Source organism: Podarcis vaucheri (assembly GCF_965113315.1).
Source record: "Podarcis vaucheri genome assembly, chromosome: 7".
In the NCBI taxonomy this organism is placed as follows: domain Eukaryota; kingdom Metazoa; phylum Chordata; class Lepidosauria; order Squamata; family Lacertidae; genus Podarcis; species Podarcis vaucheri.
Genome location: NC_138765.1, coordinates 58,164,812 through 58,192,389, shown reverse-complemented (window position 1 = coordinate 58,192,389; position 27,578 = coordinate 58,164,812). Strand labels below are relative to the sequence as shown.

Genomic DNA, 27,578 nt, shown 5'->3' with positions numbered 1-27,578 from the left:
CAGTTCATTGTTTTTCCAAAGACTGACTAATCAAGTTGAGCATTCTCCTTCTGCAGATCTTCTTGACTGCAGCTTGCACAACGGGACTCGGGCTGGCCTGCTGAGCACCAGAATTATCACGGGTCACACAGAAAGAGTTGCAGCCCATTAAAAGATGCATTTGCATCTCCTTTCTGGCTCATCTAGCATGCTGCAATATATATTGTTTTATGTGATTTGCAAGGCTTAAGAGCAGGGGGAGACTATTCTAAAGGAAATAAATTGGGGTTATATTTGAAGATGTGCTGTAATTGTTCCAGTATGGGGAATGCTTTGGTTTACTATGAGAGAAGGCTGCCCTTTGATCAACTATTTGGCCATACAGGATTTGACACCTAAAAGGAGTGTTACATCCCAACACTCTTGAATTTGGAGCCCTGAATAACAGGCACCACTAACTTCCTAATCCCGGTGCCATGAGAATCAAGAGACCCAACCTCTGCAACTATCTGATCTATAGCCTCTACAATTTGTTGGTGAGATGAACCATTAAGTTGTAATTTGCCTTCCTACTTTCTGACAATACGTTCTTCCTTTCTTGTCTATTTTCTGGCCCATACAGCCTTGTTATATATGGTCTGATCCTGCTACTACAGGTACTGCAGCCTTGGTTCTACAGGCAGTACTACTGCCTTTAGAACAGAGGTCAACAAAGTGGCATTTGTGGACACAATGAAACCCTTGATAATGTTCCAATTCCTGTCCATACCACAGAATTCAGAGAAGTTTTGAAGGAGCTGTATTTTGCTTGGTTTGGTATTTGGTAAATGCCCACAGGTCCTGCCTTCTGAACATAATGTGTACCCAGGAAATTGTTTGTTAGGGGAGTGTTTGCATAACAAGCTGACAATTGCCATTGTTTCCTATATCTCTAATCTGTGATCTGTCCCATCTCTCACCACCCTTCCTGAAATGGCTGCAGTCAACCAGCAGAAGAGAGACAAAAGAAAAATACATATTTTTTCTGATGTCTCCCTCCCTGCATGGTTTCTATCCTAAAATGTTTGGCACTGACAAGCAAAACACCAATAAGGAAGTGGACAAAGTCCAGCTTTTCGTTTTGACTGACTCTGCAGTGCATATAGTGAGGTTTGGGTACTAATTTCTTGTGTTCTGATAAATGAATTTTTGCATAGCGAGCTCTTGGAAAGCAACAGAAAGGGGACAAATTTCTCCTCAGGCCCTACAAGATTCACATATTCTGGCCAGCATCATCACTTCACTTGTTTTGAATTTTCTACATCACTATCTACAACACTGTGAAGAAGCAGCAAATTGAAGCCAAGAAACATAAAGCATAACTTTTGCAACATCCCATGAAGATAAAGAGCCCCTCCAGGTTACTTGTTTATTGATCATCCATCCTGATTTTCTTGCACAAAGATCACACAAAAGTTGCATTATATCCAGTATTTACTGAGCATGCATCCTGATTTGTTGGCAGGGTGGTTATAGAACAATCAGCATTTGTCCTGCATTCATCCTGATTTGCTTGTAAGGGTTTATAAACCTTCCCATACATTCATCTCACAATTTCTAATGCATTTCCCCATCACTTTCCAAACCACAAAATGTCTTTCTTTTTCTTTTCTTTTTTTTAAAAAAGTGGATTTATTGTGCTAGGATGACAAAGTTTTTTAAATTCACTTCAAATGCACAAACATAAAGGTCTGGTATGTGATTGAATCACTCAGACAAAATATGACAGTCTGGAGGCAATCACAAGTTAAAAGGGAGAGAGAGAGAAAGAGAGAAAGAGAGAGAGAACAACAACACGCGCACACACTCACACACAAATACATTGCATGGAGACTTACCTGGTATGTGGCCATTGCTTCTCTGTCCAGGGACCGTGTCACAAGGACCTCTCCTGTGCTCTCGACAATTTTGAAAAATCCCTTTGGCTCCTGGTCCACACCTTTCCCAAAAATCCGAAATTTGGAGCCCTCTGGTCTGTCATTGTCTACCACCTGTATGAGGCAAACACAGTAGTGAGGACACAAGCCAAGGAAGCAGCAAAAAAGAATTAGGAACAATTTGTCATCTTGTAGCACACCTATATTATGATTCCTACACCTCACATAGCTACAATTCCCAAAGTAGTTTAACAATCAATCCCTCTTCCTAGGGTAGTATTGGAACTGTAGTTCTGTGAGGGGAACTCACAACTCTCAGCACTCTTAACAAACCGCAGTTCCCAGGATTCTTTGGAGAATCCATGACTTTTTAAAGTGATATGATACTGCTTTAAATGTATAGTGCAGATGGGGCCTCACGTAAGGCAAGAGGCAGGTCTACGTAACAGCTGGGGTTTATGTTTTCAGCAATGGAGATCAGGACATTGCTCTCCCTGCCATCCCCCAGAATCCTAGGTTTAACCTGATGCCAACAGAACCTAGGTAAAGGTAAAGGGACCCCTGACCATTAGGTCCAGTTGTGACCGACCCTGGGGTTGCCGCGCTCATCTCACTTTATTGGCGAGGGAGCCGGCATATAGCTTCCAGGTCATGTGGCCAGCATGACTAAGCCGCTTCTGGTGAACCAGAGCAGCGCACGGAAACACCGTTTACCTTCCCGCCAGAGCGGTACCTATTTATCTACTTGCACTTTGACGTGCTTTAGAACTGCTAGGTTGGCAGTAGCAGGGACCGAGCATTGGGAGCTCACCCCATTACGGGGATTCGAACCACCGACCTTCTGATCGGCAAGCCCTAGGCTCTGTGGTTAAACCCACAGCACCACCCGTGTTCCTCCAACAGAACCTAGCAGACACTAATTTGATATGCCCCCTTCCCTGTTTGGGGTGTGTGTATGTGTGTGTGTGTGAGAGAGAGAGATTTGCCATCAATGTTAGCTGCCAGTTAAACAATAATAATGACTCTTGCCATGTCTCTTTAAAGATGTTCAATTCAATATAAGTTTATTGTTCTAGCCAATGGCCATGACAAACCTGCAATAACAGTAGCAATAAAACAATACAGTTCATCTATCCATAATATGAGGCAACATTCATGATGTAAGAAATATTGTTTCCTCTATATATACAATGGTGGTGCTGGCTATTATTATTCATAATATTTCTTACCCACCCATGTGAGGGTAAAAAGGCAATGAGGCTACATCATAAAGGTCCCAAATGCGCCTCTGGGGAGAGGGAATTCTACAGCTGCTAGAGATAATGCCCTCCGCTGAACCACCATCCCCTTAATATCTGAGGGTGGTTGCGGCACCACCAAGAGGGCTCCCTCTGCCACCTGAGAGGGGAAGGAAATAGTGCAAAGTGTACAGTTGCTGCATTTTGGGCCAAGCAATGCCACTGGTTCTCACTGTAACCTGGAGAGTTGTTCAATTCACTAAAACAAAAGAGGCACATGGTGACAGAAGTGAACAAGAAAGCTCTTCCACATGAGAGATCTGTGATCACTTCAGAGGACAAAGGAGTTTGTTTTCAGGAAGTCCAGGTTCTGACTGCTGTCCACAGCACCCTCTCAACATTTCAAGGCCTCATCTACACTATACATTTAAAGAAATATGATACTGCTTTAAACAGGTATGGTTTCCCCAAAGACTAATGGGAGCTGAAGTTTTTTTTAAGGGTGCTGAGAATTGTTAAGAGAACACTATTCCCCCTCACAGAAGTATGATTCTTATGAAGAAAGAATGATTGATAAACCATTCTGAGAGATGTAGCTCTGTGAGGGGAATAGAGGTCAATCAAAACGCTCAGCACCCTTTATATACTACAGTTCACAGAATTATTTGGAGGAAGCCATTATTATTATTAAAGTGGTATCATAGTGCTTTAAATGTATGATGTGAATGCGGTCAAAGTGAGTGCTTCAGAAGACAAGGGAGTTTGTTTTCCAGGAAGTCATTCTGTTGCTCTGAAGGACAGTCATTCAGATCCCCCTGAAAAGCTTGCTGTTGCCTCTAGTCATTCTCCCTCCAAATTTTGCAAGTAAAGTTAACATAAAAAAAGCTCCTAGATATGGTTCAGAACAAAACACCTGCAATGAAAACTAAGCACAAGAGTCAAGATCCAGTTATGTCTGCCCATGCCCGAGTTTCTATCCTTGCACCTGCTCTTTTAAAGTCTGGAATGACGACATTGACAATTATCAAGAAGAAGGTCTTTCTAAGTTGATACTTTGTTTAAAGTTTAATTAGCCACAAGAGGGAGCTACGTACTCCCAAAAATGACAGAAATATGGACCTCTTCTAATTGAGGTGACATTCATATATAATGTGCTATGATTCCACATTAAACAGTCAGGACTTATCCCAAAGAATTCTGGGAGTTGCAATTTGTTAAAGGTGCTGAGAGTTATTAGAGGCCCCCACTCCTCTCAGAAAGCTACAATTCTCAGAATCCCCTGTGAATAGGGAGCGATTATCAAACTGCTTGGGAATTGTAATGCTGGAAAGGGAATAGGGGCCTTCTAACAACTCTCAGCACCCTTAATAAACCACAACTCCCAGAATGCTTTGGGGAAAACCATGGTGCCTATAGAATTGTTGACACAATTCAAAATGTGTGCTCCTTTGGTTGAGGTCCCTTCACCCACCCCCAAGAAAAAATTTGAGGGGGCCACCCTACCCCACCACATAGTTGATGGGCATTGCCATTCAAATAGTGTGTGTGTGTGTGTGTGTCTGCGCGCGCACGCTCTACATCATGTGATCAATTATGTGGGACGGGGCTTATCTGCTCTCACAGTGTGTTGGCACCCCTGTTTTGATAACACCAAAGAATGTAGCATTGTGGGGGGATTGGCAGAAATCAAAATGCCATGTTTATGAGGGTCCAGGTAACAGTAATTAGTGTGGCATACTGGTTAAGGTGTCAAACGAAGTCCTGAGAGACTAGGGTTCACATTCCTACTTGCCCATGATGCTCACTGGGTGACCTTGGGCACCAGCTCTCAGACTAGCCTACCACCCAAGGATAGTATGGAGATAGGGAGAGGCATGTATATCACCTTGAGCTCCTTTTAGAAAAGACAAGATATAAACAACATAAATAAGAGAGCAACACCATTCTGGCATCTTTAGAACATTTCATCAAGTGGTATACAATGCTGGACCTACACGGAGTAGACACATTGAAGCTAAAGGCCATTAGCTGCAATGGGTCTACTCTGAGTAGGGCTTAGTTGGCCACAGTCCATCCCTATTTCTTCTTCATCATTATCCCAGTGTACCATCAACATTTTATTTGTATGCCGCCTTTCCATAGTTAAAAACAATGCTCAATGCGGCTTACAGCATGACACGATTTACATCATCACCAATTTAACAAAAGTCATAAACAATAAGATGATGGACTTGTTGGAGCTAGCTGACCTGACTGGAAGAGTCCGCTACCAAAAGGAGGAGGAGTACCAGGAGGAATGGATGAAATTCAAAGAATATTTAGTTAAATATGCTAAGACAGCTTAATTGGGAAAACTTGCAAATTCCAGATAGGCTTAGGATTTAATTATGTAATTTTAGAGAATAATATGTTTAAAGTTAAAATGAAAATAAAGTAAGAGGTTAAGTGATTAAGTTAATTTTATGAGAAAATAGGTTTTGGAAAACTGTTACAATGATATACACTGAAATTCAGCCAGGGGGATTTGAGGAAGTCACTTAACAATGTTACTAAGATTGGATCAAGTAATTTAAACAGTCTGTTTAAATTTTTTGGAAAACTAATATTTATTTTTTTGAAAAAAGTCATAAACAATAAATAAAACACATCAGAAAGTACAAAAAAAAATTTTTTAGCAAAAATATGACGTTCTGCAATTCACAGAATCACAGAATCATAGAGTTGGAAGAGACCACAAGGGCCATCGAGTCCAACCCCCTGCCAAGCAGGAAACACCATCAGAGCACTCCTGACATATGGTTGTCAAGTCTCTGCTTAAAGACCTCCAAAGAAGGAGACTCCACCACACTCCTTGGCAGCAAATTCCACTGTCGAACAGCTCTTACTGTCAGGAAGTTCTTCCTAATGTTTAGGTGGACACAACCAAATGGAAAACAGTTTCCACATAATTCATAAAAGCTAAAAACTATGAATATAGCATTAACATCAATCACAATTTAAAATGACATAGATAAAAAAATAAAAGCAATTTTAAAAACAAAACAAAAACAGAGCCCTCCCTGCCCAGCAGCAGCAGCAGCACTGCTTTATGGAGCCTGTCAGGCCCCGCCCCAAGCCAGGTGGAGAAAACAAACCCCATTTCTTCCCATAATTCCCATTGCAATGATTCTGTTCCTGCACACCCTGCTTTTCTGCCTTCCAGATGTTTTGGACAATAATTCCCTTCATCCTGGACCACTGGCCATCTTCTCTGGGGAAGATGGGAATTGTAAGCCAAAATATCTGGAGGGCACCGGTTTGCGGGTGGCTGTTTTGTGCCATGATGTGGAATTGCTCCAATGAGACTTACGGGGGGATTATATGGTGTTCCCCCAGCCAAGAGAAGTTACACTGCTTCCACAAAATACACTATAAAAAATCTGGGCCGGGGTTGGTTTTGGCTCCTTGCCCATTTTGCCCTCTCCAATACCCCCTGTGAATAAATGTTCTTGTGAGATTCAGGCCTAACTCAAATCTTCTGAACAGGAAAAGGAGCACTTCTGAAGCAGAAAAAGACTGCATCCCTTGAGGTTTCTCCATAAGGGAAATCAAAGCTAAGGCAAATGGCATTGGAAGGCTGATAAACTCCTACAAGCAGTATAAAACAAATGGGCAACTATACTTAGAAGTCCCTTACACTCACTGAATTCTGGCCAGAAGAAATTTACCAACACCATTTTTCAACTGGTGTTACCATGTCCCTTCCAGCTAAGCTCATTTCAACAGTATGATCCCTCAACTGTTCTGATCTTATCACAGAAGTAAATCACAGAGCGTTTTCCAAGGAGTGAGAAAGAAATAGATAAGTGGAGCCAGGCGGAGGGAACATCAGCCCACAATATCCCCAGGAGAGGATTTGCGTGTGTGTGTAGTTTTATAACCACAACAATTTTGCTTTTGACAATATTATTCCAGCTTAGCAACCACAGAGGTGATGTTACTTAATAACTGTCTCCCCCCTCCCCCAGCAAACTCCAAGTATTCCTGCACATCCTTGAGTCTCAGAGGCAGGTATCTGGTTGCACTCAAAATGATTTTCCATTTCCCAACACAAAAGTACTTGGATTTTAATAGAAACTCTATACCAAGGGTATCCAAGATGGTGTTCTCCACATGTGCCCACTATAAGTCCCATCAACCTTAGGCAGTATTGTCAGGCATGATGGGAATTGTAGTTCAGGTACCACATTGATTACCCCTGCTCTACACATTCCAGGCACCCACATCATCTCGTTCAATTGTAAGACTCACAACTCCCTCAAAGAATCCTGGGAACTATGGTTAGTTAAGGGTCTTTTTAAAATTCTCAGCACCCTTAACACACTACAGTTCCCAGACTTCTTTCAGAGAAGCCATGGCTCTTAAAGTGATACAATGCTGTAAGTGTTTTAGATGCATGCTAGAGGTATGACCTAAAGTCTACACAGGATACATTAAAAACAACATTCGCCTACTTCACAGGGTTGGAATATATACTATATATTTATTTGTTCTGGAGATTTCTATCCCTGTTCCCAGTGTATCTGTACCCTCACAAGGCAGCTTACATTTGCAACAGCAAACCATAACAAAAAGTAGTATAAATATAATGATAAATATTGGTGTGTGTGTGTGTGTGTGTGTGTGTGTGTGTGTGTAAAACAAAGGGTGGCTGGGGAGACCCAGCCAGATGGGTGGGGTATAAATAATAAAATTATCATTGAAATTATTAAATGTATCAACAATCCCAGATGATTAAAAATAAATAAATCAAATAGCACAAAACATCAGTGCTAAAAAGGTGTTAAAAATATCAGCATAAACAGAGCTCAATAAAATTATCCAAATGCAGATCAAAAGAGAGGGGGGAAGCCTTTAAGCACCTTATAAGAATCAACAGCAAAGGAGCAATGTCTATTTCCCTGGGAAGGCACTTCCCAGTGTGGGGCCAACACAAAAAGGGTCCTGCCTATGGTGTGCTCCAACCAGACAGCTTCTGTGGCGAGTCAAAGATCAGGACCAAAGAAGCTGAACTCAAAGGTATCTTTCATGTGGGTATTACATAGGTATCCTTCAGATAGCCTGGTCCCCAACAGTTTAGGGACATAAAGGTCAGTTCCAGCACCTTAAATGGGGTCTGGGGGGAAATTGGCAGCCAGTGGTATCACCACAGAAGAAGTGTAATGCAGTCCCAATGCCAACATGCATTTCAGCTGCCACATTCTGCCCTATATGTGCAAAACATCTTTAAGTGACATTACGGTACTCTGGCGTTGATGTAACCAAAACACGTGTCTCCTTCTGGGAACATTCAAAAAGAGATAGATAGATATAGAACAATAATAATCATGTACACCTCCTTTCTCTTTAACATATTTTTTTTCAGGAATTCAGCAGTATAAATTATGAATGTGTGTGTATGTTTGTATTGCAGTGCACTTTTTGGTTTTGGTTGTGTGTTTCTTTACTGTAATAAATGTTTCCTTTTTTCTGACAGGCAGAAAAGTTGCACACTAGCAAATAAACAGGCACAATTTAATTCAGCAAAGTAAACTAAGTCTGGCTCTTAACTTTTTGCTATATTTCCTTTTACAGGTTTAATTAGTTTTTTCCCCCCATCCTCTATTCGATGTCAAATCCCCAAGGGTCAATTTTAATTGGGAGATGCATGTGACTAGAAATGCTGCTCTAATTTTACTATTTTAAGTGCAGAATAATAATAATAAAATGAATATCTGCTGGGCAATGCAGCTCCTCAAAGCGTTGCTGTGGTTTCCTGCAGGCTTTAGGGCTATATATCCAACAGAGACAGGCCAAGACACATTGATGCCTCAGGCAGAAAATCAAAATGGCGTTCCCACAACGGTAATAAACAAAATAATTGAGAAGATGCTGCTTTTTCACAGCACCCCATAACCGTGGCGGCTGGTAACCACCGAAGCTGGTGGGACAGAACAGCTAATGGCAGGCAGAGTCAACTTGTTCTGGCTTTCTTCCCATCCTCCTCGCTTGCAAGAAATATAGGAAGCACTTAAACAGTTATCAGACAAAAGCATCAGAGGGCACCTAGGATTTTACATTTCTAGGGGCTGGCATCAAATACCTAGATAGACCTGTCATTTTTCAGTTCTACTTATACCAACAGGGGTGAACAGAAAAGACTCTGGGAAGTTATCTGAATGATAAGTTATTTATGAGTACAGTGGTACCTCAGGTTACAGATGCTTCAGGCTACAGACGCTTCAGGTTACAGACTCCGCTAACCCAGAAATAGTACCTCGGGTTAAGAACTTTGCTTCAGGATGAGAACAGAAATCGTGCAGTGGCAGCGGGAGGCCCCATTAGCTAAAGTGGTGCTTCAGGTTAAGAACAGTTTCAGGTTAAGAACGGACCTCCAGAATGAATTAAGTTCTGAACCCGAAGTACAACTGTATGACTCTGAGGAGACACTGGGTTGTTGGGCTAAAGCTTTGCATTTTAGGGTGCAGAAATGGTGGCTGAATGAAGACATGCATCACTTATTTGCTGCATTTATATCCCATTCTTACGTTTGGGGGATGGACAGGTGGTGTGATGTGCATGCCTTGGATGCACGTAAATGGGGAGTTTCCTGCAGTGCAAAACTCAGTGAACAGCACAATCCATAGGAAAACTGCATTCCAGTCTCCATATTAGTTCAGGAAGTAAGTGCAAATTAGGTCAGCTCATTTTTAAATGCAGATTGAACAAAATTCTCCAGCTTCCCCAGAGGTATTTTGAAGTTTACAGCACAGCTGCAGCTAAGCCTTCATGCATCACAATGTTATTCTTGTTGCAAATGCAGCAGAATTTTCTCCAATAAGTTCAAAACAGAATATATGGTTCTCCCTTCCAACTTTCCCAAAGTTATCCTCGTAGCACCCCTGCAAGGCAGGTTAGATTGAGTGAGAGCTTATGAATTTCAGGGGGTTGGACTAGATGACCCGTGGGTCCCTTCCAACTCTAAGATTCTATGATTCTATGAATACTTCCTCTTGTCCCACTGCATTCCCCCCAGGAAAATCATCCTTTAGTGTTCAACCAAAGCAAATGAGCAATTCAGGTGTTCACCAGATTGAAGTTTGCTCCATTTTAGAGATAAGGAGTAGGCTTTCCCTGGGGAAGGAGAGGGGCAAAGGGAAAACTGTTCAGTCCAAGGAGAATGTGGATGAGCCCCAAGAGAGGGATTGGTCAAAATTCATCCAGTGAGTTTCATGCCTGAGTATAGATTGACAATCTGGCCTTCCTATTCCAAATCTGCATGTGTATCTGTGCTAAGTAATGTTCATTTGGATTTGAATCTGAATACAATCCAACGCAGGTGGCGCTGCGGTCTAAATCACTGAGCCTCTTGGGCTTGCCAATCAGAAGGTCAGCGGTTCGAATCCCCGTGACAGGGTGAGCTCCCGTTGCTCGGTCCCAGCCCCTGCCAACCTAGCAGTTCGAAAGCACATTAAAGTGCAAGTAGATAAATAGGTACCGCTCTGGCCGAAAGGTAAACAGCGTTTCCGTGCGCTGCACTGGTTTGCCAGAAGCGGCTTAGTCATGCTGGCCACATGATCCAGAAGCTGTACACTGGCTCCCTCAGCCAGTAAAGGAAGATGAGTGCTGCAACCCCAGAGTCGTCTGCGACTGGACTTAACTGTCAGGGGTCCTTTACCTTTACAATCCAATTAAAATCAAAACAGTAGCCATATCCACATGCGAATTTTCATTGCCTCATCTGCAGCAATGCTCAATAATCTGCACAGATATCCAAGGCCATGGAGTAGTACTAATCTACACACATGCCAAACACTTTTTTGTTGTTGATGCTGCACTATTAGGGTTTGCAAAGTTTGTGGTTCAAATAAATTACATGAAAACCAACATAAAGGTCAACGCCTTTTGCAATGCAAAATTTGTGGGATGCTAATCTCACAAGACCTTCACTATTTGATTTATATTTAACCTTTCCTCCAAGGAGTTCATAACAGCTTACATGTGCCCCCCCCCACTTTATTCTCACAACAGTGACTGGGCCACGGGTACACAATGAGCTTTATGTCCAAGTGGTGATTTGAACCCTGGTCTCCCAGGTCCTAGTCCAATGCGCTAACCACCCCACTGCACAGCTTGCATGGGTATTTTGGTGGGGAGTTAAACCTGCATTTCTTTAGCATTTATAAACTAGCGAGGATAACAATGCATTTATCTAATCATATAGCTCAAAACCCAAAGGGAAGAAAAAATCAGAAAATCTCTACCACAGACCATAGCATTTTGAAAATATAAGCCTTGGAAAGCTGCTTCTGACATAATGTTAAGACCCAGGTTCAAATCTCAGGTAGGATCGGGCATGTTGTTATCTCTATGCCACATCGTAAATCTACTTTAACAAAATTGTCATGAGGTGATACACTGAGATGAGGATAAGTCCTTGATGTAGGACAGATGGAGGACAGAAATACTTTGGAGGTATTAACATGCATAACAGTGCCTTATTTTGCCTTCACATTCCTAATCTTGCATCTCCAAGTCAGACAGGTTTGTCGAATAAGGACCACAAAATTAGAAACCTGAAGGATCACAGCTGTCTGTGTGTGTGTGTGTGTGTGTGTGTGTGTGTGTGTGTGTGTAAATGACAGAATTCATCCTCTCCCAATGACTTCACTACGGGCAATCAGGTCCTGACTCCAACTGTTTCCGACAAGATACGACTCCTAATAACATCATCCCACACAAAACTTCATGCGGCAGAGAGAGGTGGGGTTGGGGTAGGGAGAAAGGTGAGAAGAAAATCCAGAGTACTTGATATAATTTCTCAAATGAATCCCTCATAATTGAAATCATCTTGGATCTAGCTTATTACATCTAGATGCTTTACTTTTGCAGGGAAACACTTAGCACCCGGTTCCCATATGTAGCTTATAACCCACAGATCTAATTATAGATTTTTCTCAGTTACCAGTTCCCTAGGAAACAAATCCATGGCTCATGTACTAAAGGTCATGGGAGGAAGATTTTTCCCCACCCCCATGTATAAGTAACTTATCTAGAGGTCACAGGTCTGGATGGTGACAAGATAATGACACTACTGTCAAGGACAGACAGCTGGTCGACTGGACCAATTTAACACCTTGAACTTTTAAATCTTGTAAGCCCTTAATACTTTAATTATTAATTAAAACACCTACTTTTTTCTTGCAATAAAGAGAGGAATCCAATGAGGTGTTTTTTTTTGGGGGGTGCACATTTTTCTGGTTACAAAGTAAGGAACAAGGAGAAACCAATGTGAATATCTAAAAAAACAGGAAGGGATGGCATGCCTGATAGGTTATCGTACGATATTTATTCAGAAATTGTCCCTGCACTTCAGCTTAAAATGGCAGCACAGAAACCGATCCAAGCGTTTTAATCAATAGGCTTTGTGGCTGCTGCTCTTCCAGAATGGGAAAGATGGATAAACAGGTGTGGTGCTTGAAATTTATTCTGCATTGCTCTTAAGGTGATTGCATTGTAACACCAAGAGGCACACAGACAGTGGCCAATGGAAGATTGAATTATAAAACAAGCAGCAGGCAAAATAGGACGTGTCTAGAGATGGAATCTGGAACCAAGACAGCACTGACAGGGCAGTTTATTCTGTTTCCCTAACTGGTAATTTATTCATTATATTTGGGCTTTCACGTGTGCAAAAAGCAGTTCTGGAAACCTAGCAGCACATGAGGGAAGTTTAACACTCATTTCCATGTGGAATCGATTCCAGAAATCTTCTGCTTGTAACCCCGTGGACCCAGAAAATGGGGGGAGTAAAGTGATGAAATCTGAAGCAGTTCTTTTCTGCCATTTTTATGGAGAAACAGAAGGATGCAGGTACAGCAGCAATGTTGTCCAAGGATGTTCATGGTTGTATCGTACCATGCCCACTGGGGTGAATGAAATTTAGCATGACATGGTGGTACATCGATTAAAAAACCTCACAGTTCCACAACACAACAACTACTGCAGTGTGAAAAGAATGTTAGAAAACTAGCAGAAGGATTATAATTACTAGCATTAGAATCAGGAAAACTAACACAATATTACCCTCATCTGAATGCACCCTAAATGTGTGGAAGAGGTGTTGATGTTGGTTCTGACCCTGATATTCACATGTTGACCAGCTCATCTATATAACGTGTGCAAGCTTTACATTAATAGCCTGCCGATATTCAGGGTGCATATGCATACATAGGTTGTGAGTTACAGAATAGATCGATGCATGGAGAGCAGAAGTGCGATCTTGCCACTATCCTGGCCATGTTCCACCAGCTTTCTGTCAGGAACAGCCTATAACCAGATGAGATCTTTGAGGAGGAAAATAACCCTATCACCTGTTCTAGTACACATAGAGTTTAAAGGGAGTCAGCAGATACAGACCACCACCACCCTAATAACACCACTTGGGAAGATACCCTGCTTGAGGTGGGGTGGGGGGCAATCCATCTGCCCTTACTAGTGCCACTACCAGTTCCAAACCCTCCAGGATCTCCAAATGGGTCCTATCTCAGAAGCAGAGACAGTGGTAGTGCCGGAGTAGAAGACCAATATCAGAGAGATGGTGCCCGTATTTAACCTTCCATCCCTTCTCATGAGGAGGAAGCCAGATGACTCCCGTGGTCTGTAGATCAGAGCCTTCCTGAGTGTCATGAGCCCAGTAGAGACATCATGGAAGGGATGGGTGGATTCTGAGGAGGAGGAGGAAGATATGAGGGAGTTGGAGAGAGAACCATGGGTAGGGTCTGAGAGGGATGAGGGAGTCTTAATTATGTCTGAGCTGGAGAAGCAGGCCAGTGGTCCAAAGTGTCAGGAGCTCGGTCCTGAGGAAGGTTCAAGTGGGTTGTCATAGAGGTGTCCCACCCCTGTGATATGAGACACCTTTAGTCGGACACCTCCGAAAGACCACTGCCTGTCCCTCCTATCACTCCTGGGGAGGCACCTGAGAGTAAGTCAGATACTGTGCCAGCACCTCCATCATCAAGGACATGGAGTTGCCAGTGCTGGTGCAAACAAATTTCACAGGGCCAACCCATTTGCAGAGTGCATGTCCAGAAGTGCTTTCCTAGACCAGAGATGCCTGTCATTTGCCACACTAAGGCTTGTGCCCACCCTGCTCTTCAAAAGGAAAAATTGGGGGCATGAAGCTTGTTGAGTCAGCATTTCTACTGGAGCTTAGATATGCAATTCACCTGCTGTGCCTTTAGCTCTTGCCTTACCTATGTATTGCTCAGATTTAAGCTTCAAAGAATTTGACAGAAGCAGAAACCCGAGTTCACATTCTTCATCTGGCTATGAGGGCAAGGACACTGACGTGCCAATGAAAAGTTGGCAGCAGAGCCAAGCAGTTCAATTCATTATTTATTCCATTTCTACCCCACCTTTTTCTTCAAGGAGCTTCAAGTGGTGTACATGGTTCTCCCCCTCCTCATTGCACCCCCCAAACAACCCTGTGAGGTGAGAGGCAGTGACTGGCCCATGCTTCATGGCTGGGTAGTAATTTGAACCTTGGCCTCACAGGTCATTGTCTGACACTCTAACCACTACACCACACTGGCTCACCTACACCAAAGTGCTGAAGCAACACCTTATCCCAGAGAACTTCCTCTGAAACCTTAATCCTTGTCTCACCAGTAAGGCAGAATTTTGAAGCAGTGGTCATGGCAAGAATACATGACCCTTATGGATATATGCAGTTGTCAGTGACATTTGAACCCCTGGACCACTGCACTGTCTGCATCCAAGAAAGGAATGACCATTTTCGATTTGCTGCTGCAAACCTGATTAATATTCACCCAAATGGCATGGTGTCACAAGACCACATCCCTATGTGAAGTGACTTGGTAGCAAAAAGCAAGTTTAAGAGCCCAAATTAGGTCAACTCCGTATCATAAAAATTTCCACCCCTTTATACATCATATCCCTTCTCATTTTCAAATCATTTGTAATATAAATAAATGCTCACTTTTGCTGCTCTAAAACACTATTTAATTCACATCAGAGAATCGTACTAAATAAACATTTGCTAGCTAAAAAAACATTAAATCAGTAAACTCATTCACATTAAATTGGTTTTAGTGAATATTAAAAGGCACTTTATGTTGATACGATGTTAGAAATATGCTGCCTGGTTTTTAATGCTATTATTTACAATCAGTAATGGGAAGGGTTGTAATACTGAATATTAAGCATGCAAGAAACCGTAAGTCTTTGATGAAGCAAAAGGTGGAGTTCTGTATTTTATCTGTAAGTACATCTAGTTATGAATTCCAGGGCTGGGGAAACTGTGATCCTTCAGATCTTGCTAGAGCCTAGTTCTGGTATATTAAAGCGCTGGAATCATATCATAAGAACCTAAGAGGCTTGCTGCATGAGGCCAAAGGCCCTTCCAGTCCAGAATCCTGGCCTCACAGGTGCCTATGGGAAGACCACAAGCAGGAACCAAGTACAACAGCACTGTCTGCACTTAGCTGCTTCACCATCTACAGACCCTTTTGGACAGAAATAACTTGGCCCTCTACTCCATGCTCTTCCAGGTTGGATTATTTCATTGTGCTCTACATGGGGCTGCCCTTGAAAATGACTTGGAAACTTGAAATAGTCCATAATGCTGTGACCAGATCATTGACTGGAGTTCTCACATTTAAAACACCTGCCTTGGTTGCTGGTTTGTCACCAGGCCCAGTTCAAGGTGTTCAAAGCCCTAAACAACTAAGGCCCCAAATATCTGAAAAACCACCTCATTCCCTTGGGCGTTCCACCAGCCTTAGAAGCTTGGAGGTGGTGTGGCCTGGTAGATGGCTTGCTATGTGGCAGTCCCTAGAGAGGTGTGTCTGGCATCTTTGATATACAGCGTTTGATGAATGGTGAACACGCAGCTATTTTGATACCTGGAATTAATATTTTTAGGACCCACTTCATTTTTGTGATTGTAAGTTGTTTCAAACTGTTTTTAATATTGTGCTTTAATGTTGCAACCTATGGGATTTTCATCATCATCCCTGCAGGGATGCTGTCTACCTGTTAACACGCAACATTGGACCCAAACAGTTTGTGGCAAAAGGCAGCGTATATCTATTGTAATCTCTAGATCAAGGAGTGGGGGCATTTTCAGCATGAGCTCGGCAAACCTTCATGAGGTCTGCAGGTCAGGGTTGGGGGTGAGTGATGTTAATGCAAATGTGAGCAAGGTGCTCTCCTATACGCTAATGTCCTACACACTCATTCATTAGTTATGTCAGGGAATTGAGACAGAACTGGAAATGGGAGTGGAAACTTCCCTTACTACTTACTACTCCCATGTATGGAACAGAAATCCAGGGAATGTGATTAGTATTCACTGTTGCTGTGGCTTTCTGTCCCCCAAAAATATATATAATTGCTTGCATTTTGCATTTAATGTAAATTTTAAAAAAAGGCAGAAAATGAACTGCGGTGGAGTGGAAACAGTGCTGCATGTGACAAATGCAGAGTAGAACGGAAAATGATGCCTCTTTTCATCCCTACCACTCCATATGCATTAATAAACACACACATACACATACTTCCCTTCTTACACATCAACAAACACACACACATTTATTCACAGACTTACAACATTGTCCTAGTATCTACTCTAATTCAATGTCCTACATTTGGAGAAGTGAACATTTTGATGGAGAGCTGAACTTTGGATCACAGGTTGTTTCAGGAAGTGGGTCGGTTCTCATTTAAATCTGAACCACATCAAACTCCTTCCTATCCCTAGCAATCCTTTAAGAGACTTCTCTCGGAACTTCCTACCACATGGAGTAAATATAGGCAATGTGTTTACAATTGTTTTCTGCCTCCCCCTTCCTCTTTTAAATAAACCTTTTTATTTAAACTGGTTCTGAATTAATGAGAACATCCGAAGCCCTATAATGCCCTAACATGAGGACTCGGAATAATTGCTCACTACAACGGACAGCACTTTCTCGCTCCTAATTCTTCTATGCTCATTTCTCCAGAGATAAAGGCTCAAAATCCACAATAAATCTGAAGATTATTAGCCTCTCTAATGTTATGGCAAAAAATCCTGCTCTTTACTATGGCTCCCCCCCTTCTTCTTCTTTTTACTTTCACACTTGGGAAAGATCAACATTTTACCTTAATTAAGGCTCCATTCTTTTTAAAACACACATAATACAATGGTCTTCTAGACAATGGGTTCATACCAATAAAAGCCACTTTCAGACAAACCAGGGGTAGGGAACCACTGGCCCGCAAACCTGGTTGCACTCTCTTAAGTCTCCTCATTTAGCCCCTGATGTCCCTGCTCCCACCCTTGTATAAAACACATGGACTCCTGGCTATGAAAACCCCTGAAAGATGAATAAAAGAAATCGACACATAGTCTTAGCACCACTTCAGACTGTAGGTTGCACAGCTCAAAAGGTACATCAGCAAAGCCTATGATTGATTGATTGATTGATTATTTGATATATTTATATCCCACCTTTATTCTCCAAGGCACTCAAGGTGCTGTACATGGTTTTACCCCCTCTCCTTATTTAATCCCCACAACAAACCTGTGAGGTAAGTTAGATTGAGTGACTGGCCCAAAGCCACCCAGTGAGCTTCATGGCAGAGTGGAGTTTTGAACCCCATTTTCCCAGCTCTTAGTCATGTCCAGACAAAAGCAAAGATATTGTCCCAACTCCTGACACTTCCTCCGCCACTGAACTTCTAAAATGTGATATGGGCCTAGTCATTTTTATGGTTCTTGTTCCAAGTGTGAAAACTTTGCCCACCTCTGAGCACTTGCGGGGGCTGAGATCTACATCTGTTCATGCCTGTGCTGAAGGTGGTAGATCCTTGAAGATTGGACTCAAGTCCAGTCCTCTGGTTCTCCCTCCACCTCTGATCGAGTCAGTTGTACCAATTGGCCAGCTGGCTCCTCAGCTACCAAGTGAAGCTTGCTTTCAGGAGGATGGGTCGAGACTGACTTGGCCAGCTCCCCCTCCACTTCTGAGACATGTAGCAATCCCACAACATCACCTTTGGCAACATTTGACACCACCCCCAGCACTTGCTCTAACTTCCCAAAGCCAGGTAAGCGGAAGGAGGTGTGAGAGCTCTGACAGGGTCGTAGAGTCCTCCTGCCTCCTTCCCCATTGCAAAAATTAATATTGCATAGTTTGAAGTGACTGGATGCACCATGGGTGTCGACTCTCTGGGGTGCCCAAGCACCCACAAAATTCCCCATGAAGGGGATGGGCACCTGCAAATTTTGGTGCCAGGGCTATGCACACTGCATGCTACCCATGGCCCTAGGCACCCACAGTCTTGGAGCCAAGCTGGCACTCCTGGGATGCATGGAAACTCACTTCTTTCAGGGGGGGGGCACATTGTCGGGGCCCTTAAGTTTAATTAAGACTTGACTTGGAGAACTTTCTTCAAAACAAAACAGAAACATCAAAGATGCATCCAAATAATTTCATAAGAAAAATGCCAGCCCGAGGCAGCCAAATGGAAGCCACACCTTGGTTTTTGAACAGTTTCGGAGTCGAACGGACTCCCGGAATGGATTTAGTTTGAGAACCAAGGTACCACTGTATATCAATTATACTTAACATTCCCAAAGCCAAGTTAGCACTTCCCCAGCTTGGGGATCCAGCCAGTGCCTCATGTCTCCTTCCCAAAGCCCAGTGCTTCACTTAGCCAGCTTTGGGAAGGGAGCGTGAAGGCTGGGAAGGCTGACTTAATCAGCTTTGGGAAGGGAGTGCGAAGGTGCAAAGGCCCCACCTCCATGTGACAAGGCAGTGTACGGCCCATGAGTTCCATGTCAAAGTTCTCTTGCAGCCCACTTGGTAGTTGGACCACATTAGTCTAGGCATGCTAAGAAACAGTGAGGAGCATGTCTGACCTCCTTGATGCCAAGATGACTTCCAAGTGGTCTACAAATGTAAGAAGTATACAATTGTTAATATAAACATTAAAACATGTCATAATTAAAATATGCTTTTATTAATACTACTAATATTAATATTAGTAGTATCTGGTCCATGGGGTCTGGTCCATGGGGTCACGAAGAGTCGGACACGACTAAACGACTAAACAATAACAATATTAATATCTAGTCTTTCCCCTAATAAAAACAATTCTGTTAAAACATTAAAGCAGAAATGTCCCTGATTAAAATGTGCAATAAATCCACACACAAATTAAAACACCAGACCCACATGAAGAGACCTGTGTAAAGAGGGGCATTTTCAAAAGCTGGCAGGATGCCAATAAAGATAGGGCCTCTTACAGAATGATCTCCTTGCTGAAATACAACACTGTTGTCAGCAGTGAAAAAAATCTGACTCTGCATCATCACAACCAGATAGGAAATGCTAAGGCTAGCCAGGTTCTCTGTGTTGATTTTAATGCCCTTAATGGGCTATTAGTGACCAACAAAGGCATCACAAAATAACTGGGTTTTGAACAAATGCCCCAACTGCATCAGTGTGCATGTAAGAAAAATATCCTTCATTGGGGGACTGCTGCTTTCTCAGTTGGTACAATGAACTATGAAACATTCTGACTAAACTCGTATGAAATACTGGAGCTGGTGAGACTTTATTATTATAGCGAGATATGATAACAATAAATAGGAGGTTTAAAGGGCTGTAAAAAGCTATATATAAAAGAAGCCATAAATCTGCAAAAGTAAAAGAAAGAAAGAAGTAGAAATAAAAGGCTGGAACAAAAGCCCCAGGATAATCCTTTCCTAATCCTCCTCCCATATCTGAGTGTTCGATTTGAATTTTAGAGAGCATGACTGCTTTGCTATGGGCGACTAAGACCGTAAGTTTTTATGTTTGTGCAAACTCACTGATCATATAAGCTCTGGATAACCAGGGGAGCTTGCACTTTCTTGCAATGCTCTGTGCAGAAAAAAGCATCAAATATTGGAGGAAACAGGTCAGTAAGTAGCAGTCTGCATGTTTTTCAATCTGCAAAATTCCAAGCCATCCTCTCTTAAACCAGCACTTCATAAAGTAGCAGGACTAGCTCAGCTCTGATCTGAAATCAACCACAATATTCCCATCACTCCCCAGACAGATTTGGAGCAGCTTCGACCAATCAGGATTTTAGCATAGCATAGTGGGAAGGTATCTATGCCCTGCTGCCAAAAAAGAGAGAGATCAAAATTCTGTGCCGAGCTAACCTGCATTACACATAAAATGAAAATGAAATATGTGGTCTGTTGAACCATGACTAATGATTGAGGCTTGACACAAGTGCTGATAAGGGTCTGCCTTTTGTAAAGTGGGTCATTTGACTAGTGAAGCCCTGTTGGGATACAATAGATACCTGATGAGGGTTTACTGTTGGGCGTAACTTGTTTCAGGTCTAATCAAAACAAAAACAAAATCATCACCATCTTTACTTTAAAAAAATTCATCCCCCCCTCACTTTGATAGATAATGTTCTTTCTAACTGATGCAAGAGTTCATTAAAAAGCCAATCAACTTTGCTTTGCAACTGCCAAGGGGGACGAAAAGTTTCCTAAAATAATTTTTATGACGGATGGTGGTGCATATACACTTGCGTGTGCACGCGCTTAATGCAAACTGCCTCATTAAAAATTAAATGCAAAAATAGAATTCAAAAATAGGAATCTGTTTACTTTTCAAGTCTTTCAGCAGTGGCAACTGATGAGCCATTAATGAGTTCCCCAAATGAGCATCCCTGTGGAATGATGGACTATTTGACTCCAGAAGTCAAGATGTGCTTCAGTGATTTTGACAGAATTCTCGCTACAGTCCTGAAGTCGTTTGGAAAGGCCTTTGCTGGGAGAACTGATAAAGTCTCCTCCTGCTATGGTGGAATGTTAACTTGGCTGAGTTTCTTGCTGCATGCAAGAATCATGGAAAATGAAATAGATGGTTATTTAAACCAGCCACTAGGGATATAATATTTCCATTCTGCCCTGTATTCATTGCATACCACACAGTTTCCATTTTGCTGCAGTTCAGCTTCTGTCCTATTTTACTGGTTTCACTGTCTGCTACAGCATATTTTGTGTAATTAATTATGTTGTCATTACTTTAGTCTACATCGTTCATTTCAATGTGAAGGAAACACAACACAACTTGTGGGGGGAGCCTTCAAATAGGTACTTATCACTACATATCATTCGTGGACAGAAAACAACAATGAATCTCAATAGCATTTGCTGGGTTGAATTCTTTTCCAAACATGGGATGAATAAGTGAACACTGTCAAGTTCCCATTTCGTTTCTGTTTTTTCTCTTAATTCTCTGACAACTCTACTTGCCACTACCTGGAATGTCTGGCCATTGACTTTCTATCATCAAGCATCATGGGCTTTCAAAGGATTTCATTCATCGTAATTGGTTGATGGTACATTCAGCACAGACAAAAGGAAGTGCCTTTAAAAAAATAACTGCATGATTGATTTATGGAATTCACTCCCTCAAGATATGCTGGTGATCATGAGATGTAATTGATTTAAAAGTGGATTGAACAAATTTGTGGTGGTTTGAGTTAAGAATGGCTATTAGTCCTGATGGCTATATGCCACTTCTGGTATGCCACTGGATAGCAATTGCTGGGGAGCTACAGCAGGAAGTGCCTATTGCCTTCATGTCTCACTTGTGTCTTGCCAGAGGCACCTGACTGGTCCCTGTTGAAAAGAAACCCAAGGTGCTGGAGTTTTCACCCAAAGTCACAAGGCTCTTAGGATATGGAACATCACCTTATCCCTGTGTTGTAGATTGTTGGATAGCACAGGTTATAGGAGGAGAGGCTAATCTGTGGCCCAATTCATGTTGTATAACTACAACTCCCATCAGCCCCAGCCAGTATGGCCAATAGTAAGGGATGATTGGAGCTGAAGTCCAACAACATTTGGAAAGTCATACATTAGCCAACCCTAAGCTAGACTTTATGCGCCTTTGGTGGCTGTTTTCTGTTTGTTTTAGCCTTTTTATGCTGGGTTGGCTGAAACAACCAAACCATTCGTAGCTGCTCCATCCAGAGTGGTGTCATGGGAGGCACGACACCACCATGCTTAATGATGAATAGATGCAATTGGCAAAAGGATACGTAATCCAATGGAATCATCAGCATTATCAGAAGTGAAGCCCAGATGCCAAGTGTTGCGTCTCATGTTTGTTTGCACTGGTCTTTTAAAACTAACATCAAAATAAGCCTTTTTATTGATTGGGAAAGTAACTGTCCAAAGTACCCAGTCAATAATAGCATTGACACTTCATTTCTCACCATCACCATAAAAGAAACACAATTCACTTGATTCAAACAATTCAAAAAATGGTCATTTATCCTTATGTCATGAGTGTCCATCAGCATTTTCGATCTGCTAAGTAGCTCATTCCATTGATGCATTATTTATGCATCTTTTTCCAATAAAACACCCTTGGAGTGAGGGTGCTACTGATGATATTGCATTGAATTTAAGCTCACAATAATAATAAAAAATCAATTGGAATCAGAACCAAGTAAAACTGAAGTGTCTTCTGACAAAGAGGTTGGAGTGTTTTTTGAATTTCATACAGGCAGCCCCCCGTTTACACAGGGTTACGTTCTGAGGCACTGCGTGCATCGGTGAAATCACATATAATTGAAGCTCATTGAAAAAGCCTGCAAACACCCCATTCCACCTTTTTTAGTGACGTTTCAGTGACATCTTTATGATGTTTCCAGGTCACTTCCGAGTTCAGCGCAATGCGTGCATACATGGTCACACACATATTGAACATGTGTAAGTGAAAGCTGCCTGCATTTTGAAACATGTCAATGGTTTTTTATACAATTAGTGATATAAAATAGTGGGCTGAACAATCAGTATCAAGTCTCACGTTATTTTTAATGCTTACTTACCAAAAAAGTTGGGTGGCTTTAAAGCTTTCCAGACCAATTGGAAGGAATGGATCTGGGCTCACCACTGTGGAATGTTAAGAATCCTATGGGGCGGGGAATCTTTTTCTGCCTGAGGGACCCACTCCCTCATAGAAAACCTTTTTGGGGGGTGGGGGACACATACCACTAATGGGTGTGGCCAGACACAAACCACTCCATCAGAGCCCCATCAGGGTCACCTAGCTCTGAATCCACCCCCCCCAACATACATATACACACAGTAGAATTTGACCCCATGCTTCCTATCCAAAAATATTAATTTCAACACTGATCACATTAGCTACATCCATATAAGTGGTGCTGTGGATATATATTTCCTAAACAACCATTCTCTGAAACTTTGGAAACTGAAAATGCCTATCAAAAAGCCCTTTGGATTACAAGTTCTGCATTAGCGCCCTATATATTAGTGAAGCATTTGATATACAGAAATAATAATGCAGCATAAAATATGCTCTCTATGCTTCATCTTTGGGATCAGGAGGAAGCAGATGAAGGCTCAAAATGAGGCTGAAAGTTTGATGAGCTAAAAAATGCAGTTGCTTTTATATTATTCTGACACCGTAAAAGAGGGGAAAGAAGATATTTAGGTGGCTTCATTTCCCTTCGAATTACATTTTAAATGGCTGGACCCCAAATCCAATCAGCCACAGATGTAATGATCAACACAGAGATTGGATGGGAATTGTACTCCAGTAACCACTTGAGTTACATAAGATTTCCCACCCCGGTTCAAAAGCTACAAAATGAGTCTCAAGGTCTGCAAGATTGTTAATAATCAAATTCAAATAATTCAAACAATTCAACTTAAAACGAGTAGTGATAATTAATAGGGGTGTGCAGGGCCCCAAAGATTCACATTGTATCTGTGCAATAAGGGGGGGGTGATCTGTTTCTAAGTTGCTTGGTGATCTTTCTGTTTGGATCTGTACTCCCATCTTCAAGCTGCTCTGATAAAAGAGTTTCCCCCATTTGTTATAACGAGCAATCTAAAATGTCTAGAGTAGTTTCTCCTTCAGGCAAAAGTTTATGGAATTTATAGGCATATGAGCCTCTTCAGAGTGCTAAATTGTAGGTAGTACACCCAGAAGTGCATCTTTAAAATTGATTGAAAACAACAACAAAGGAAAACATGTGAACCTCCACCAAATCAACCCAAATTCACATTGTATTTCAGGGTATAGACAGAGCAAAATGCAACCCTAATACGTTCTGGTCCCAATGAGGGAGCCCATGTGGCAAGGCAGGTCAGTTGCTTCAGGACCAAGGAGAGCTCCAAGTGAGCTACTTGCTCTGGCAGGGATTGGAATTGAATTAAGGCCTTTGCTTCATTTCTCATCTCCCAGGCTGTGTCCCCTTCTGGAGAACTGGAGTGCCTTAAAGGGCCAACCCTCTGCCCTCAAGACAGGCGCCTGCCCTGCATTCCCTGGCTCCTCACTTTGTTCACTTCCTGTGCCACCAGACTGGAGAGGTACTGCAAGAGGCATGCAGTTCTTCAGGCCATGGAATGGTGTCTGTGGGAGTCCTGGTTGTGGTTCTGTGAACCCTGTACCTGTGGGAGCTTGTTCAGAAGACTTGTGCCTAGTGCTCTCCTCATCACCACCATCAGGCTCAGAGATAGGATACCCAATCTGGCTCCCCACCTTGCAACACTGTAGCCTCCGAGCAGCACCAGCTTCTTCAGAGGATGGGAGTGGGAGACAACATGACATCATCACACAATGTCATGAAGAGCCAGGGGGTAGTGCTGAACACTCTCCAAAAATTGAGGGGGCCCAATCCCCTCCAAAATATATCTGCTTTGGCCCCTAGGAGTTGGCATCTATGCCTCTGAGTCAGTGTCTTCGTCACTCCTGGACTGTAGGACCATAAATCATGTGTGAAATATATAAATATATCTCACACAAGAAAACTCTCCATTACACTGGAAAATGGATATAAGAATCAGCCTAATGTAATAGTGTATTTCCTCACACTGCTTTGAAAAATGAGATAATTTCAAGACACACACAACTGTTTACCATAATATTATGCAGCGTTGTTGTTTTTACGCCTAATGGTAAGATTATGTGAAAAGTCTGAGCTATTAAATTATTAAACTTTAAGAAGTGTAACTTTTGTGGATAATGGCTTTGTATTCTACACTTTGAATAATGCAAGCATAGTTCTTCGTTTATGGGAGGGCCTTATTAATATATGATACAGAAAGACAGAGAGATTTGCAGCTAACTAGCTTCACTGGGCACTGAAGAAGAACTTGGTCTTTCAAGTAACCTCACCCAGAGTTGTTTAGGGCTTTATATATAATGAGCAATACCTTAAAACTGGCTCATGTGCTAATAGGCAGCTAGTACAGATCTTCAGCTCTGCTTGCAGTAAGGAACATGACTCCACACCCTGTCATGACATTTGCACAATCTGAGGCCTCGGAACCACTCTGAAGGGAAGCCCCTCACATGGCACATTACAGTAGTCTAAAATGAGGTTCCCACTGCATGGATCATTGTGTCCAAGTTATCCTTGAGGCAGGGAAAGGGTGCAGTTGATTCACCAGACAAAGTTGGTGGTAGGTGGTCTTTGCCATGGAGGCAACCTAAACTGCATACTTGCTCCTTCAGAGGGAGTGCAACCCCATCTATAAAGAGTGCAAAGACCACAGTTCTCATACCTGGGAATGACTTGCTCACATTGTCTCTGATTTAGTAGGGTTTGAAATGGAATGCCCTTGCCCTGAGTAAACAGGAAGTCAAAGTTAGAGCTGAACTTCAGAGGTCATCTAATCCAACTTCATTTTCAATGCAGGATCAAAAATGCAGGACCTTGCATCCACAACATCCCTGTATTGTTCCCAATAAATGGGACAGTTGGGGTATCTCCACCTCCCTAGTATATATGGAAATGCTAAGACAGTGCAATGCAAGCGGCTCCTAAGAATAGCATCTCCTGAACTCCACGCACCCTAAGGATTTGGAAAATAAGTTCACGGTCATTACAGTGCAGGGGCTGCCTCCTTCGAGAAAGCTATCCCCAACGCCTTTGTGTCCATAATTAGTTTGTTAAAGAATAGGATGGGAAACCAAACTAAAATCCACAACACCCACTCGCATATGCCAAGATTCATGAATTCAGAGACACATTAAAACAGATCACAGATTCTTTTATATATAATTCAAGATAATGGCACATTCACTGGCAAACAGACTCTAGGGATAAACACTGGAGTAAATCAAACTTTTCGCTTAATGAAGCAAGCTCCTTTCCCAGGATCATGCTTTGTTGTCTAATTTTCCCTGAAATGTGAATGCTTCCGGCAAATCAAAAGAACAAATGATTTAATGGCATTAGCAACACTGCTTAGTTCATGGTAATGAGACAATAACACATCTTGAACTTTGTATGAAAATTATTCAGTAGGTTTATTAAACTTTATTAAATATTAAAATCATTTCAGGAGTCTGTGTATTCTGGGCAAGATTGATGGTGCTTACTGGAAGATGCAGAGAAATTTCCTAGATTATCAAGGAATGTGGGAAGTTCTGAAGTGTGCAAATTGATATTTAAAGCACTCAGATCCGTCACAGATAAAAAGAAAAGAAGAAAACAACCCATTTGGCTTATGCCAGAAAAAATAGGTTTCCCAGACAGCAAGCCAGAGAACATTATACCTCTAAGCAAGAGATAAAATCGTTGTGGGTTCTGTTTTCATTTTTCCTCCTCTCATTAGTCATCCCATCATCTATGATTCCTGCAAGTGAAGGGGGTGTGTGGAAGTCTGCAAGTGAAGGAGCTGTGGAAGAACCACAGAGGGAAGGCACTCCTCCTCACCTATTGCTCCAGCTATGACCTTAAAGGTATAACATGAGCCTGTGAATTGCAACCTGACCATCAGTGGATTCACATAATCATTTAAAAACAAGTAGGTGTTTGCAGTTATTGATATGGTATCCTACTTGGCTGAATTATCTAACACACGGTGTGCGTCATCTGGATAGGCTTTCTTATTCTCGTCCTTCAGACGATGATTCCTTATTCTCACTTCAGTTTGGTCCTGTGTTCAAAGGATGAGGCTGAATTTAGTATGAGGTGCAGAGAGGAAGAACTGACAACATCCCTCCACAACTGCAGAGTTTCTCCTGCAAGTTCTAAAGATCTCTGAAGCCTGTTCTGCAGGAACTCAGAACAGGGCTTTTAGTGTGGATGCCCGTATTCTGTGGAATAGCATTCCTGTTGAGATATGACTGGCACTCACTAGCTGCACTTTCCAGAAACAATTGAAGACACTTTTGTTCTGGCAAGCTTTTCCAGCTGGAAATGGGTAAAAAGACCCATGGTAAATGCGTCTTTACCATGAGTTTCCACTTGGTAGGGTTTTACACTTGTTTTAAATGGATTTGTTGTTTTTGTGTTTTTATCTTGTGTGTGAATTGCCTTCAAATGGTGGTTTGGAATATGATGAATAAATCAATAGTAATAATTA

General features: G+C 42.1%; 1 protein-coding gene across 2 annotated transcripts in view; it reads right to left on the bottom strand.

The window, feature by feature from the left end:
• CDH13 (cadherin 13) overlaps positions 1-27,578 on the bottom strand; it is a 681,110-nt gene that overhangs the window by 312,396 nt on the left and 341,136 nt on the right. For both annotated transcript variants that reach the window (XM_082232914.1, XM_082232915.1), the window contains exon 5: positions 1,857-2,009. In XM_082232914.1, the coding sequence (XP_082089040.1) occupies positions 1,857-2,009 (153 nt within the window). The remainder of the gene's footprint in view (positions 1-1,856; positions 2,010-27,578) is intronic.